The following is a 15,948-nucleotide window of genomic DNA, read 5'->3' as shown; positions in this document are numbered from 1 at the left end:
AAATCTGATATTGCCTTTAAAACCCTTTCTGCTAAACCTACTATTACTATTTATAGAGGTTATATTCTTGTTGAACCTGTAGTTAGTTTGTACGTTTGTCAGGGGTCAGAGGATATTTTCTCATATTTGCTTCACAAATTATTCACTTGAAACATATTATGCTACTTCAAACATTTACTGTTCACATCTTCCACATACACACTGAAAGTGTAATATAGGTGAAATACAACATTAGCCAGGGATAATTTATACTCCGATTAAAGGAGTGATTGTTGATGGTACATTCTCTACTTGGAGTAAGGTTCTTAGTGGAGTTCTTCAGGGCTCGGTATTGGGTCCACTTTTATTTAACTTGTTCATTAATGACTATGGGGAGGCTATTGTAAGTAATGTATCAGTGTTTGCAGATAACACAAAACTATCCAGCCCAAGTAATTCCATCCAGCATGTGGCATCCTTGCAACAGGATCTTGACAAACTGGCAATCTGGGCAGCTAAGTGGCAGATGAGATTCAATGTTGATAAATAAATAACAATTAAAGTATTGAGCTGTATTAAAAGGTGCATAGATTCAGGGGAGGAGGGGGTTATTCTCCCACTGTACAGAGCACTGGTAAGGCCCCATCTAGAATATGCTGTACAGTTTTGGTCTCCAGTGCTCAAACAGGACATTCTTGTATTAGAGAGGGTACAGAGAAGGGCAACTAAGTTGGTTAAAGTTATGGAAAATCTTAGCTATGAGAAAGACCAGCCAAGTTTGGGGGTTTTCACACCAGAGAAGGTGATATGATAACTATGTATAAATATATAAGGGAATCGTATAATAATCTCTCTAATACTTTTTTACCAGTAGGACTTTCCAACTGACACAAGGTCATCCATTCCGATTAGGAGAAAGAAGGTTCAGTCTAAATATTCGGAAGGGGTTTTTTTACAGTGAGAGCTGTGAAGATGTGGAATTCTCTCCCTGAATCAGGGACAGGCTGATAAATTAGATAGCTTTAAGAATGGATTGCATGGCTTTTTAGCAAGTGAGGGAATACAGGAGTATGGAAGATAGCTCACAGTACAAGTTGATCCAGGGACAAGTCTGATTGACATCTTGGAGTCATGAAGGATTTTTCCCCCTCTGAAGCAATTTGGAGAGGCTTCAGATGTTTTTTTTTTGCCTTCCTCTGGATCAACTAGCAGTTAGGCAAGTTATATATAGACCAAAAAGGTTAAACTTGATGTACGTGTGTCTTTTTTCAGCCTAACTCACTATGTTACTATGAGTGCTCTGAGAAGTAAATACTTGTTATTTTTTTCAAAAGATAGAAAACTGTTTAAAAAAAACAAAGTTTACCTGTGACAAAATATTAAGCAGCAACACTACAAAAAACATCAAGTAACTAGACCCAGCAGTGAAATACTTCTTGTACACTTTGAATCCCACTGTTCCTTCAGAGCGGCTCTCCTCAGGAATTGCAGTAAGAACAGGTTCAGTCTGTAACCACAAAAGCAATTTATTAAATAACCTAAGTATAAGCAGTATTTATCTACACGCTGTGTCTTAATTCAGTAACTGTAGAAAGCATTAAGACGTCTTACAATTGACAGTAAGATCCAAAATAATTCCATAATAATTCTCTACTGTAAACAAACTTACAAAGACTCAAACTTAAAGGCTAGAGCCAGGGCTGACATCAGAAATCCCAGGGCCCTGTACAACAAAAATGTCTTGGCCCCACCCACCTCCACAGGCCCCACCCACCTCCACAGGCACCTAGACCCCACACCACAGTAAAAAAGCCACACAAACATGGACTTCGGTTCATCTGCGCTTCGGGTTCAGCTCACGATCTGTTAAGGGGGGCCCAGCTAATTCGGAAAGAGCAGCGCACACACCTTTAAGCCCAGTACAACTGTACCCCCCTGTGCCCCCTTGATGGCGTCCTTGGCTAGAGCATTTAAAAATACAAAATTGCACCCCTTAGTGCTCATTCAATAAACAATTGTGTATATGGTCTTGCTGTGCTCTGCATCTCCCTCCATGTTGAAACATTCACTGGTGCACCCTAACTTGCACGTCTAAATGATACTAAAGGGGGAAGGAAGTAGGGTGCCTAGGTGCCTTCTCTCATTTGCCTCTCATGAATACAACTATGCCAAAAACAGGCAGTGTTACATTCAAAGAACAAGACAAGTAAAAGGAGCTCATGTTGACACAAATAACTTTAATGAATGGGGCTTTTGCATATCTAGCTGTGGGGAAATCTGCAAGCCCGCAACTGCAGTGCCGTAAGTAAATGAATCCTTTGTTTCTGTAAGTAAGTATGTAAGTAAGTACGTTTTTTTTGGTCACAGCAACAATAATGTGTTACAATTGGAGACATAAGTAAATGTTATGCTAATGCTGAACCATATCTTTACATATTGCTACACATAAGCCAGGAGGAGGAAGATCCATTTGCTTTAATATAACCCTAGATTTTCGATTACAAATGTACAACCCTTCTTGTAACTTTTTGGTATAGAAAAGATCTTTAAAACATGAAAACACAAATTATTATGTTAATTAAAAAAAATTCTATTGTTTCATTGTATTGGATGTCATTTCCTACTGCAAAAATATTGTGGATAGATACCAGTTTATATATTTATTCCCAACCACTGTCAATGATTTTACAGAGTTGTTTCCTATATACTTACAGCAAGATGGTCTGTGGCTCCTTCTTTGTGTGACTGTACTGAAGAATCCTGGGACCACACAGATGACTCTGAAAATGTACGGTTCCTTGATGACTTTAACAGTTGACTTTCTTGAGGCTGTGACTGCTCCTCTTCCTCACTTTTCAAAAGAGAAGCAAAGTCGATACCTGACTGTAGTAGTTCTTGAAATGTTCCCTTTCCAATCATTTGACCCTTGAAGTTAGTATATAAATATATCTGTTACACTGATTTGACTATATTTAAATAATCTTCATAACAATTTATTTATATAATATTAAATAAGAGGATTTAGTCAGGGAGTTTATGGTGCAGGCAAGTTATTTTGTGAATTACATCTCAGTTAATATCACTCCATCTCGCCTCTTTAAAATCAAACACACATGAAGTCAAATGATAAATTAGCAATTAATAAACATACAGTCACATTGTAGTGGGGGCACAATAACAATTGAAATGTATGAATCTCAATTAATTATGAAGGATACTGAATTTTATATTTGGATATTGCAGGTCTAAATAATTCTAACTTTTAGCAGAAAAGAGTAAAGGATGTCTTAAGGTGAACTGGCTTGGGTTAATTTGGAATAATATTTTCTTCCACTTTCCATCTTATTTCCATAGACAGCTTTATGAAAGTGACATGTGTTTGTTATAATACATAGGGGCACATTTACTTAGTTCGAGTGAAGGAATAGAATAAAAAAAACTTCGACCTTCGACTACTTCGACCTACGACTATGACTTCGATTCGAACTAAGAATCGTTCGACTATTTGACCATTCGATAGTCAAAGTACTGTCTCTTTAAAAAAAACTTCGACCCCCTACTTCGCCACTTAAAACCTACCGAGGTGCAATGTTAGCCTATGGGGAAGGTCCCATAGGCTTCCTAACAATTTTCTGATCGAAGGAAAATCGTTAGATCGATGGATCAACCGATTTTTCCTTTGAACGTTCGATCAAAGGAATGAGGAAATTTTGCAGTCACCTCAAAGCTCCATGACCTGTATAAAAGCAATCAGCCTTTGGTTTCAGCTTCCCCCAACCAAACCTGTCAGCAAATGTTACTGTACTTTAATAAGTTCATGTAGGGTAGTGAATATGTACCAAATTAATCCAAAATTTAAACATTGTGATCTCTAGCAACTTGATTTTGTGATTAGATGTATTCACAAAATCTAGTCCTCCAAATTTTATGTGATGTGGAGAGATCCTTCATCTGGAGGAGTAAAACCAAAGAACACACCAGGTGTTAACTATAAAACTAAGCTAATAAGATAATTAAACACAAAACTATTATATTACCTCTTTTAGTATCAATATTTGTTTAGCAGCACTGAGATACTGGAGCTGATGAGTCACTAAAATGCAAAGCTTTTTGCGCAGAGCCTGGCAGATGCACCTGCAAATGAAAATACAAAAACATTAAATACTGTAGCTCTGCTAATATATACATGTTTACAATAAGATAACTGAATTACAGGAACAAATTTTGTTCTCCACAACATTAACAGAGCATGTTATCACTGGTTAATGAAACATGCTTCATATCATTAAGCACAGTCCATATTATTTCTAAAAAGAAGAGGCTGACTCATATTGTACAGCATGCATACAGACTAACAAATAATAACTGTTAGTATTTTCTAAACAACCCACATAATGAGATGTATCAATAATTGATCCACTTATCAAACAAGATCTGATTGTATCTATTGCCAGTGACAGAAACAGTAGCAGCTTAGCACAGGTCCCTGTCTAACCAGTCAAGTAATTTTTTATTAACATGAAACATTTGCATAACAGAACACAGACCCTGCGGATATATGCACACACCGAAACACAGTGTGCAAAGCCAAAAAATGTCTGATGGCTCATATCGTGAACTGGGTTTTTTTACTCTTACTCTGGCTTATTATTCCTGGAGTCTGTAAGCCAGATCAAATGCACTAAGGAGCTATTTATAGTATACAAAGTGAACAAGGTGTTCAGCTGCTTAGCTAGAGAAGATGCTCAGAGGGCTCATTGTTAAAGTAATACAACAATGTAGCATATACCTAGGCCTGGTATCTTTGGCATCTATGGAAAATTCTGCACATGCCTAACTGTATGTCACCTAATTTGCAAGGTTTTCTGGAAAAGGTTATCCTTCATACTCCAGATCATCTTTTGTTGGCTGCCCATAATGCAGCTCTGCAGAACAGTCTTGGGCTTAAAACATAACAGATAATGTAAAAATCCAAAGTCCATACACTCAGCTACACTGCAGATAAGTAAGAATTTCAGAACCATTGTGTCTCTTTATTAAAGCAAAACACTAAAAAAAAGATTCCACTAGAATGCTTTTCTATTATACAGCACAAAACAGTAGTGCTCCATTTCAAAAGGACTATTGGCAAATTGCAGATAGAGAACATTTCTGAATTGCCTGTTGCCACACATTCCGACTTGATAAAAAAATGCTGGATGACAGGCTGCTATGCCTTAATTTAACTGCTTTGTTTGACACATTTCATGTGCAAATTCTTACAGTATTGCTGAAATGATAAATGTTTCATGTCCTTGGGACTCGATGTGTAACCAATGTGTTCTGTACAGTGAATGTTTCATGGAATAATGACAGCATGGAGCATCAGTTCACTTTATGGCGGCATAAGAGGGTAACTAATCATCAAAGTGACTTTCTGAGCATTGTCACACAGATCTCAAATCTTCTGTCTGTGGCAAGAAAACAAATGTCTGAATTTATTTAGATAACAGTATTGCGGAGAAGAGAAAACAAAACATCAAAGATGAGAACAGAAATTATAACTGGAGGCAAAGGAAAACTTGATGAAACTGACAACAAGCAGCTGGAATATATGTATTACTGTGAAAAGAATGACAGATATCGCTCCAAGGAAGGAAGGAAAACAACTTGATGTGAAGTTTCAAAAGAACATCAGCTATGGCACCCCACAGTTTCCATAACTTAAATATGTTATTTACTACACAGACACAAAGAAATTAAAGGGATGTGTCTAAGAAAAAAAGGTTCTGCTTTAAAGGAGAAGGAAAGTATAAATCACTAGGAGGTGGCAAATGTTAGGCATCTCCCCAGTGATTGTAATCACATACCTGTTAATACCCCGGGCTGGTTCTCCTGTTTGCAGTAAACTGCATTGGCCCAGGGTTCTTTTCGGCGAGCACCATGGAGTGATCCTCTTCCTGCATGTACATAAACAAAAAAGCCAGCTTTTTCACACTGCTGCGCATATATCTGCCCCGAACATTGAATAAAGAAGATGGGGATCACTTGGTGATGCTCATAAAGAAGAACCCCAGGCCAGTGCAGTTTTCTGAAACAGAACAGAACCATCAGCCAAGGTTATCATTATTTACACTTTCTTCTCCTTTAACACCATTACCTAGACAGGCATGCAGTTTAGCTGATTACCTGCCCCTTCTGCATTAATTGAGTACCAAATGTAGGTCATACATGTCTCAATTTGGTAAGTGAATGGGGCCAGGTTGGCATTGAGTTGCAGCTTTAGGGACCATTTTGTATCCCTTTTGGTTACTTAATAAGAGAATCAAAGTTTGCAGCAGGTCTAGTAATTAGCAATAGACCATAGACAATAGACTCCAATGGGTGAAAAAAAATGTTGTGCGTCAAAAAAAATTGTAGCCCACTGACCATTATATTTGGCAAATTTTTCGCCATTTCACAAATTTTCAGAAAAACAGGTCAGATTTGCCCATCACTACTAGTCATCTATAGCAAGTAGTCATCAGGAAGCATTTAATGGTGACTTATTTAAAAGCAAGCATCTTATTGGTTGCTATTGGTAACTTGAACCTGCATTTTTTATTACACATGTGGACTGATCTTTATGGACACTATTTCAGCAGCTCTATGTTTCAAGCAAAATCAGTTAGTAGAGTACAAAGATTGACAGCTATATGTGCTTCAGGTGGAGCTCCTTATATCAGTCAGAGGGGGTACAGACTAGGAATAAATATTTACAGCTTTGTGCATCCAAGCACAAAGATTATAGAACTCAAGCAACATAACGTTTTCCATGCATAAATGCATCTCTGTGTTGTGTGGTAACATGTACAGAAGTTCCCCTGTCAGGTAAGTCAGAACAACTAATCAGATGTCTGGGTTTGAACAAAGTCAGTAAAAACAAATATAAATCAGTATAGTTAACATATAGTGCATACTTTTCAAATAAATGCCTTCCAACTTCTGCATCAACAGCACTTAGAGGATCATCCAACAAATAAATATCAGCATCCTGGTACACAGCCCTGCAAAATTAAAGAATTGATTTAATATTAGGAATGAAAATAGTACTAGTATGGAAGAATATATGGGAGGAGTTAAATTCAATTTGAATTAAGTCAATCAAGCTTGCAACTTGCTTCCAGAAATACATTACATTTATATTTCAAAAAAACAGAAGAAAAACACATAGGCAGGAAAGGCTCAGAAGTATTTGATAGAAGGACATGTGCCTTATACTTTCTGTTAAATGATGTAAACAAAATACCTCTCCATAGTCATACTACTGCAAAAAAGCAAAAGGAAACTGTGTTGATCCTACCTTGCAAGATTTACACGTGCTTTCTGTCCACCACTCAGTGTGACACCTCTATCTCCTATTATAGTCAGGTCCCCATCTTCTAACTGCAGCATATCCTAGAAATAATAAAAAATTAGGTATCAGCCACTAAAATGTAGGTGCATGTTTATAGCTACAGTTATAGCTTTATTAGCAAATAGGTATGTTTTTTGTTATTGCTTACACTAAACAAAGTAAATTAACATTCTACATCCTGTTCATATAAGCACAATTAAATCAAATCAGCAGTCTACTGAGAAGTTGTCTGCATATGCAAACTCGACTCTTCCCTATGCTAAAGCTTTTGTTAGGCTATCAGATAAGGAGCCGTTCATTATACAGAGAGCTTCTGAGTGGGATGCTAAATTGATTTTACTGTGCTGTACAAACAGTGGGATGTCACTTTACCTTCTGTTTTAGATTTTGCCCTGTTCGGTGCAAAAAATAACAAAAACCATACCTATTTTATATTTAAAACAAATGGCAAAAAAGTATGTTTAGCAGAAGCCCTATTCACTGAACCAATGTAAGGCTAGATTCAGGGCCATTATTATGACATAATAGTATCCTAGTCTAAAGCCTCTCTCTGGCAAACATTTTCCTTGGCACTAAAACTGTACTCAATGGGAAAAACAAAGATTGTATTTCCTGAAAGTAATATCACACTCCATGTTAAAGGAGGTGCTTACTGTGGAACTACACGCACAACATTTCCCAAGCTAAACTTCTCCCTTGGGGAACTCTGAAGTGCCAATTAAGTGGTAAATTAAGTGTTGAACACTGCATTCTTTCTTCTTTTCTAATTCATACAGAGTTAGACTGGGTGACTCAGGATTCTCTTTTGCACTGACACAATACAAGCATTTCGGAAAGTGATGTACTTAGATAATGTACCTTTTTAAGAGCGCATACTCTCAGGACTTTTTCATACTTTTCTTGGACATAATCTTTCCCAAACAATATGTTACTTCTAACAGTACCAGAAAATACCCATGGTTGTTGAGAGACATAGGCAATTCTTCCTCTGATATCCACAAAGCCTTTATCTTTTGGCAGTTCACCAAGCACAGCACTCAGCAGGGAAGACTAAAAGAATATCAAAACATAGAGATGTTATAAATTAAGCTCCAATTGTGTGGTCACAGAGGTCATGGCCCAAATATTTAGAGTAAAGCTGTGCTGAGTATTACACTTTACTCAAGTTTACGTCTCCAGAAATGTGTAATTGTCATCTATAAATGCACTAAAATAGACACATAAGGTGCAACTATAGTAGCCAAAACCTGGAATGCAGTTGCAATTACACTGGAATTATGGGGGAAACACTATGGGGAACATTTACTAAGGGTTGAAGTGAATTTTCTATTTAAAAACTTCGAATTTCGAACTAATTTTTGGGTACTTCGACCATTGAATAGGCCTAAATTCGACTTTGATTAGAAGTAAAAAAGTTCAACTTCGAAAATTGAAGTACTGTCTCTTTAAAAAAGTTCGACTTCGACACTTCGCCACCTTAAACCTGCCAAATTGCCTATGGGGACCTCCTAGAACCTATAGCCAACATTTGGCTAAGTTTTTAGAAGTCGAAGTAAAATCATTCGATCGATCGATTAAATAGTTTGAATCGTTTGATTCGAAGGATTTTATTGTACGATCTAACTATTTTGGCCAAATTCGATAAAAAAACATCGACTTTGAATATCGAAGTAATGCAATTTGATGGTCGAATTTCAAAGTTTTTTGCACTTCGAAATTCGACCCTTGATAAATCTACCACCAAGTTATGGTTAAAAGAACATGGAAGGTTGCACTTTGGATACTCACTTACATTTATAAATGACCTTATAGTCTATTCAGACATGAATGCACTTCTCTGATCCCTTCAACAAAATTAATCTCTTAACCTTATCCATTTAGGAGTCATTTATGATGGGGCAAATACAATGCAGCAGGTGGAGATGCCTACCTGCCCCCTCTTCCCTTCACTTATATAGTGAGTGTTGTATTAGCAAAATAGAGCTAGAGATCTCTGTACTTCTAAGTGGCTATTTGCACAATAACCCATGCAGTTGGCAAAAAAAATTGCCAGTTGCTACCTTTGTTTGCACTGTGCATGTGGTATTATAAATAAGACCATTAAGCTGTTCCCCTGACCCTCACATTTTATCTCTCCTCTCACCATCTTATAGGCATTTTAAACTAAAAAAATGTTAAGATAACTGTTATTAAAATAGAGACATGCTTAATTTGTATTTGTACAGGTATGAGACCTGTTATCCAAAATGCTCAGGACCTGAGGTTTTCTGGATAATGGATCTTTCCATAATTTGGATCTTGATAACTTAAGTCTACTAGAAAATCATGTAAACATTAAATAAAACCAATAGGCTGATTTTGCTTCCAGCAAGGATTAATTATATCTTAGTTTGGATGAAGTACACTGCAGTGTTTTATTACAGAGAAAAAATCATTTTTAGAAATTTGGATTATTTGGATAAAATGGAGATGGCCTTTCCATAATTCGGAAAGCTTTCGGGATAGCGGGTATGGATCCCATACACGTATTTTGTCTCTCTGTACAGACTATGAGCAAACCTGCTTTTCCATGACTGCAAAGAGATAAGTAAAAATTATCATAGGCTTAACAAAGTTTACCAGTAAGGGTAATCTTAGATGCAATTCATGTTACAATCTCCAATAATTTAATGCAGGAAAAATGGAAAAGTATGTGGGGTTAACAAAGAGGTAGACTACAAAAATCTTGGAAGCAGTTTCTCTGGGGTTTTATCACCCATTTGGAATGCATTTGCCAAATTAGTTAAACCACACATTCTTTTGCACCAAGATTTCAATTTATATACATGAATAAAAGAAGTATCAACATTCCACTTTAAATTCAGTGCTTCAGATTCATCAAAGGAATAAAAAAACATTACTTACTTTCCCTGCTCCAACTGGTCCAATTACAGCCAGTAATTCCCCTGGTCTTACACTGCACAATATATTTTGAAGTGTTGGGGTTTCCAGTGTCTGTGATTAAATGTAATACGTCATTAGGCCTCTGTGTACATTATTTGTGCTGCTCAGTATCTTGCAGGTGATTCATATCTGCCATTCAACACTTTCATAAACAAGATCTCTTTGGCTATTTTTTTTGTAACTCATATTTTTATTTTGTTTAGAGAGGTGCATCACAATGCAAGAGATACAACAATCTAAATTCAATAAAAGCATCATTTGTCAAAAGCATAACTATATTTGGTTTTCATTTTTCATCATTTGAGCTTTTTATTCAGCAGCTCTCTAGTCTGCAGCATCAGGAGTCTAGTGTATAGGATCCAAATTACCCTAGCAACCATGCCTTGAATGGGAGATTGGAATTTGAATAGTAGAGGGTCAGAAAAGAATGACGAATAATAAATAGTACCAACAACAATAAATTGTGGCCTTACAGGACACTTGTTTTTAGATGGGACCAGTGACCCCTAACTGAAACCTGGAAAGAGTCAGAAGAAGGCAAATCATTAAAAAACTATAAAACAAGTTGCTTAGAAATTGGCATTCTTTAACAGACTAAAAGTTAACTAAAAGGTGAACCACCCCTTTTAAGTACCATGTGCTCCACAGTTCCTTCAGCAGGCTGGACTGTGGATATTTTTATCCTATGAGATTTATTGTATTAAGGACATCAAAGTGTCTAAAATGTAATATTCTTATTGTTGTTGTTTTTAAACTGATCTTCAATAACTTTATTATTTTTAAAACAGAAAGCAAGAAACTTCTACATTCACGATATTTAGAGGGCTAAACATGGGGCAAACATCTGATAATATAATATGTAGGGGCAGGTGATCGTAGTGGCTTAGCACAGGTCCTCCCTGTAATCCAATCATTGGCCTGGAGGCAACATCAGATCGCCTGATATTGGACACCACATGGGTAGCAAAACTGGGCAAATAATAGCAATTTCACCATAAATGCACTTTAGCATGTATAGCCTGCTTGCATGCACTACAGAAAATATAGAAGAGGGCAGCTGGAAAAATGATCAAGTACAGAATAGATTCTTTAAAAAGTCATAAATTCTGCACCTTGTTGAGCTATATCAGTTGGTTTGTGATTTGGCATATCCTGGAGCTCTATTTGCAAAACCCTGTAACACTCCTACTTAACAACTACAAGATGTACATGTTATTAATATTATTATTATTATTATAATTATTATTATTATAAACATGTATTTTAAATATTCCACAGTGCTGTAAAATAAATATAGTGTAACTGACAGAGGGTGAAGAGGACCCTGCCCCAATCTAGAAAGAGGAGTCAAGACACAAGTTGTGGGAGTGAGCAAGATCAGAAGTAAACAAGGTAAAAATTGTAGCATATGGTATTGCATTAGCTTAACAGAATGAGAGTAGGCTGGAGAAAGAAAGCTACCAAGGCAGTTTATTGCCAATTGATTATCCACTAGAATGCTATATTTATTCTGTAGAATGCTTTACCATACATCAGCTCTAGAAAGCTTTACCATACATCAGCTCTAGAAGGTCTCTCTGTTTGTTTAGGATAGCAGCGGCCATATTAGCTTGGTGTGACATCAAGTCATGCCTGAATCTCTCCCTGCTCACTCATAGCTCTGGGGCTCAGATTAGCAGGGTGGGGTGGAGGGAGGATAGTGGGGGAGAGGGAGTGATTAGCAAACAGAGCATGCTCAAGCCCATGCCTGGAGGTTTAAATTGAGAGAAGCAAGTCTGATACAGGAGCCCATGTGCACACAATAGAAGAGGACAGCATTACTTTGAGAGTTTATATATATATATATATATAGACCTTTCTGATAATGCTTACTTAGTTTTAACCTTTCCTTCTCCTTTAAGAGCATTTTGAAAGCAAAATATTTGGGAGAACAGGTGCAGTCTTGTGAGCATGTGAGGAGGTAATGAAAGAAGAGTTGAGGGGCAGGTCAGTAGAGGAGCGTATTAAGTGGTTGGGTGAGTATTTAGAGATAAGTTCAAAGATGTAGGGTGAGACAGAGTTATAAACTGCTTAGAGTGGTATGGCAGAAGAGGAGTGGTTGCTGAGATGTACAAGCCTGGAAGCAGTATTCATTATGGACAGTCTCAGAAGGGGAAGTTGCAGTAGTCTATATGTGATATGATGCAAAAGTGATAAATGATAGTATTCTGGATATTTTCCTTAGGTGAAAGTAACAATTAAATAAGTCACTGGATATGAGGAGTGAAGGACAGGGCAGAATCTAGGATAAAATCCCATGTATTTATTTGACTATTTGCTGAGTGTGAGTACAGTTGAGTACTGGTTTGTGAAGTATATTGGTTTGACAATGACCATTTCCTTCATTAGGAAAAACATCCCTGCTACTAATAGCTCTTTTAATATATAATGTCCATCCAGACCTTTTCTTCAAATTACACAGATCAGTCTCTGCTCAAAATGGCTAAATGGGCATATAAGCCTGATCTATGGACAACAGTGATGTGCAGGTCAACAAAAACTCGCTACCCACACCAGACCCTAACCCTCTTGTTTATTACCCACACCTGACCCTAAACCGGTGAGCACCAATATTTACAGACCTGTGCTTACCCCTCTCTGATGTCATGAAAGGGAAGGGACACACAGGCACAAATCCATAAATTGCAACATCAGGAGGCAGAAGTGGGGCGTAGCAACGTTACGAACAGGGTGGTCCAAAGTCCAAACCTTCCTGCGACCTTAGAATGTTGTGTGCATGTCAGTTCAAAACCCACCCAACCAGTGTAAACCAGCGGGTCTCGTGGGTTTCGGGGCGGCCCTGACATCACTAATGGACAGTGTTACTTTTATATATCTACAATATATGTTTCTTACCTTGTCCCAGTAGCATGTCAGATCTTGAATTTGAACTAAAAGATTTTCTTCATTTTCCAGTTCTACTGCTGGTTTTGAGATTTCATCAAGCAATAAGAAATTCTGTAACATAATAAACAGAGTTTAGAGAAGGAAAATAAGAGAGAAATTACAGGGAAAGTTCACAGTTACTTAAAAAGATTCTGCCATGATTTTGTATGTAATCCAATTTCCCATTTAAAAAATTTTCTTAAACCAAAAAATTAATGTTTTTAGTTGTAATATTGGTGTGTAGGAAACCATCTCTGGTCATTGTGCCTGGTCGCGTGCTTTCAGAAAGAACAGGCACTTCACAATGGAACTGCTTTCAGATAGGTTATTGTTTTTTCTATTTAATGGAACTGAAGTATTCGCAATTTGAGTTAGTCAGACTTGGATTTTTACTAATGAGTGCTCTTCACACCACTAGCTGGGGAATGGGAGCATTTTTTGCAATGCAGGTGTCAGGGAGCTGTTATCTGTTGTTCTGTTGACAGGCTGCTGAGAGGGAAAGAGAATATCACTCCAACTTGCATAGAAGCCGATGCTACAGGGCTGATGCACTAGTTTCTGAACTGCCATCTAATGAGAATTTAAATTTATTGGCAAGAAGCTTGCTATTGTGATCTGTAAGTCAGTTCCTATGCTCGGGTTAACTGAAAGCAGCACAAAGTATTAGTGTTATTACGGGGGGGGGGCGGTGGGCTTCCTCTTTAATGCACACCACTTCTCTGTTTGACGTGCGGTGCCATATGGAACGATGGAACCCACGATCCTGTTCCCTGAAAGGTTTAGTGGGAACAGTAGAAGGTTTTTTGCTTTTTTTTGGGGTTCCTACCCCAGTCCAGAGTAAATTTTGTGATCACCCTGCTCCGAAGGGATCTTCAGCTTTAGGCATTTAGCTTATCCCCTGCTGATCCAGCCCGTCTCACTCTCGACGCCTTCTTCAAGGCCATGGCATCATTTATGACGATCAAGACCTAACTGCTTCTGCCGAAGCAGCGATCCGTGATCCGTGATCTCAGGCAGGGTAAACGGCGGGTCGAGTATTACTGTATTAAATTCCGCTGATGGGTGGTAAAGACAGGCTGGAACAATACAGCTTTACATAGCCAGTTCAGGGTGGGCCTGGCTGCTGCTATAAAGGATAGCATTGTAAACCTTCTTGCTTTGTCCTCCTTTGATTTGTTTATGCATCTCAATATCCAAATTGATAGGAGGTATACATAGAGACGCCAGGAAGAATACTTTGCAGCTACCCCTTTTAATCTTCCTCCAGGACTGGCACCTAAACCCTAACTTTCTGTCCGTAGGCCTTCAGTGGAACTCATGCAATGTGGCTCTTCTCGTTTGTCCCCTGAGGAAAATGGTCATATGCAGGCTAATGGGTTGTGCCTGTACTGTAGAGATAAGGGGCATTTTTCTGACACCTGTCCCAAGAGGCCGGGAAATAGCAAAGCTGGGGAGTCCTGTTTCGGTCATGCTGTTACCTGGTAATGCTCTTTGGCTTATGTAATGCCCCAGTTGTATTCCAAGAATCTGTTAATTATGTTTGTTCTGCTAATCTAACAAATCATTGTGCCCATGTTCAGGAGGTTTTATGTAGGTTGAGGCAAAATCAGCTTTATGCCAAACTTGAAAAGTGTATGTTTGAGGTATCCTCCATACATTTCCTAGGGTATATAATTTCCCAAAAGTGCTCAGAGATGGAGCCAGCCAAGGTTCAGGCCATTCTAAATTGGGCACAATCTCTGCAAGCCATTCAAAGGTTCTTGGGGTTCACCAATTATGATAGGGTTAGGGTTATCAAGAACGTCTCTACGTTAGTGGCTCCTATCACTGCCCTTACTAAAATGGGGGCAGACCCTAGCATTTGGCCTGAAGTGGCAATAAGGGCCTATGAATTATTAAAAAGACATTCATTTCTGCCCAGTGCTCCAGCATCCATACTCTACCCTGGATGCCTCTGTTACCAATAAGATTCATCCATCTCGATGCCCAGATGAACTATGATATTGGTAAAAGGCCATTAAATGGGCATCGAGACATCTTCTGGAGGGTGCTAAGTATGTGGTTACCGATCACAAAAATCTCTTGTATATTGAGTCTGCTAAGTACTTTTTACCAGCTTTAACTTTATCATAACATATAGGAATAAATGCAGATGCCCTTTCCAGAAGTTTTGTCTCCAGTCCTAGAGATAAATCTGAGCCTGATCCTATTGTCTCCAATGAAGTGATTGTGGTAGCACTGAGTCCAGATCTGTATGCCTCCTTGTCTGAAGCCCAGGTTCATTTACCTCCTAACATACCTCCAGGCAAACTCTTTGTTAAAGAAAACCTCTGTGAGGTGGTTTTGCTTGAGACTCAAATTTTAAAATTGCATGGCATCTGGGCCGCAGTAAAACCTGTTATCTTCTGTCCCACACTCTCTGGTGGCCAATATTGAGACAGCATGTTGATAATTATACTGATTCATGACCAGTTTGTCAATGTTCAAAACCTTCCAGATCTTTACCTCAATGGCTGTTACAGTCGCTTCGTATTACTGAAAGGCCATGGATCTCCATGGATTTCATTGTGGAATAACCTCCCCTAAAAGGAATACAGTTATTTGGTTGGTAGGGGACTGATTTATTTCCCTTCCCACCCTCCCCTCTGTTTAGTCTCTGGCTGAACTCTTCTTATCTAATAGCTTTATGTTTCATGGGGCCCCATTGAACACTATCTCTGATAGAG

General features: G+C 38.1%; 1 protein-coding gene across 2 annotated transcripts in view; it reads right to left on the bottom strand.

Annotated features, from left to right (window-relative positions):
* Window positions 1–15,948, bottom strand: part of LOC108709757 (ATP-binding cassette sub-family C member 4-like) — a 141,749-nt gene that overhangs the window by 94,249 nt on the left and 31,552 nt on the right. For both annotated transcript variants that reach the window (XM_041584291.1, XM_041584292.1), the window contains 8 exons: window positions 13,193–13,294; window positions 10,259–10,348; window positions 8,213–8,404; window positions 7,301–7,395; window positions 6,918–7,004; window positions 4,017–4,113; window positions 2,692–2,904; window positions 1,346–1,486 (listed from right to left, as the gene is read on the bottom strand). In XM_041584291.1, the coding sequence (XP_041440225.1) occupies window positions 1,346–1,486; window positions 2,692–2,904; window positions 4,017–4,113; window positions 6,918–7,004; window positions 7,301–7,395; window positions 8,213–8,404; window positions 10,259–10,348; window positions 13,193–13,294 (1,017 nt within the window). The remainder of the gene's footprint in view (window positions 1–1,345; window positions 1,487–2,691; window positions 2,905–4,016; window positions 4,114–6,917; window positions 7,005–7,300; window positions 7,396–8,212; window positions 8,405–10,258; window positions 10,349–13,192; window positions 13,295–15,948) is intronic.

This window comes from Xenopus laevis, chromosome 2S, assembly GCF_017654675.1.
Source record: "Xenopus laevis strain J_2021 chromosome 2S, Xenopus_laevis_v10.1, whole genome shotgun sequence".
NCBI lineage: Eukaryota > Metazoa > Chordata > Amphibia > Anura > Pipidae > Xenopus > Xenopus laevis.
This window is presented reverse-complemented; position numbering and strand designations above follow the sequence as displayed.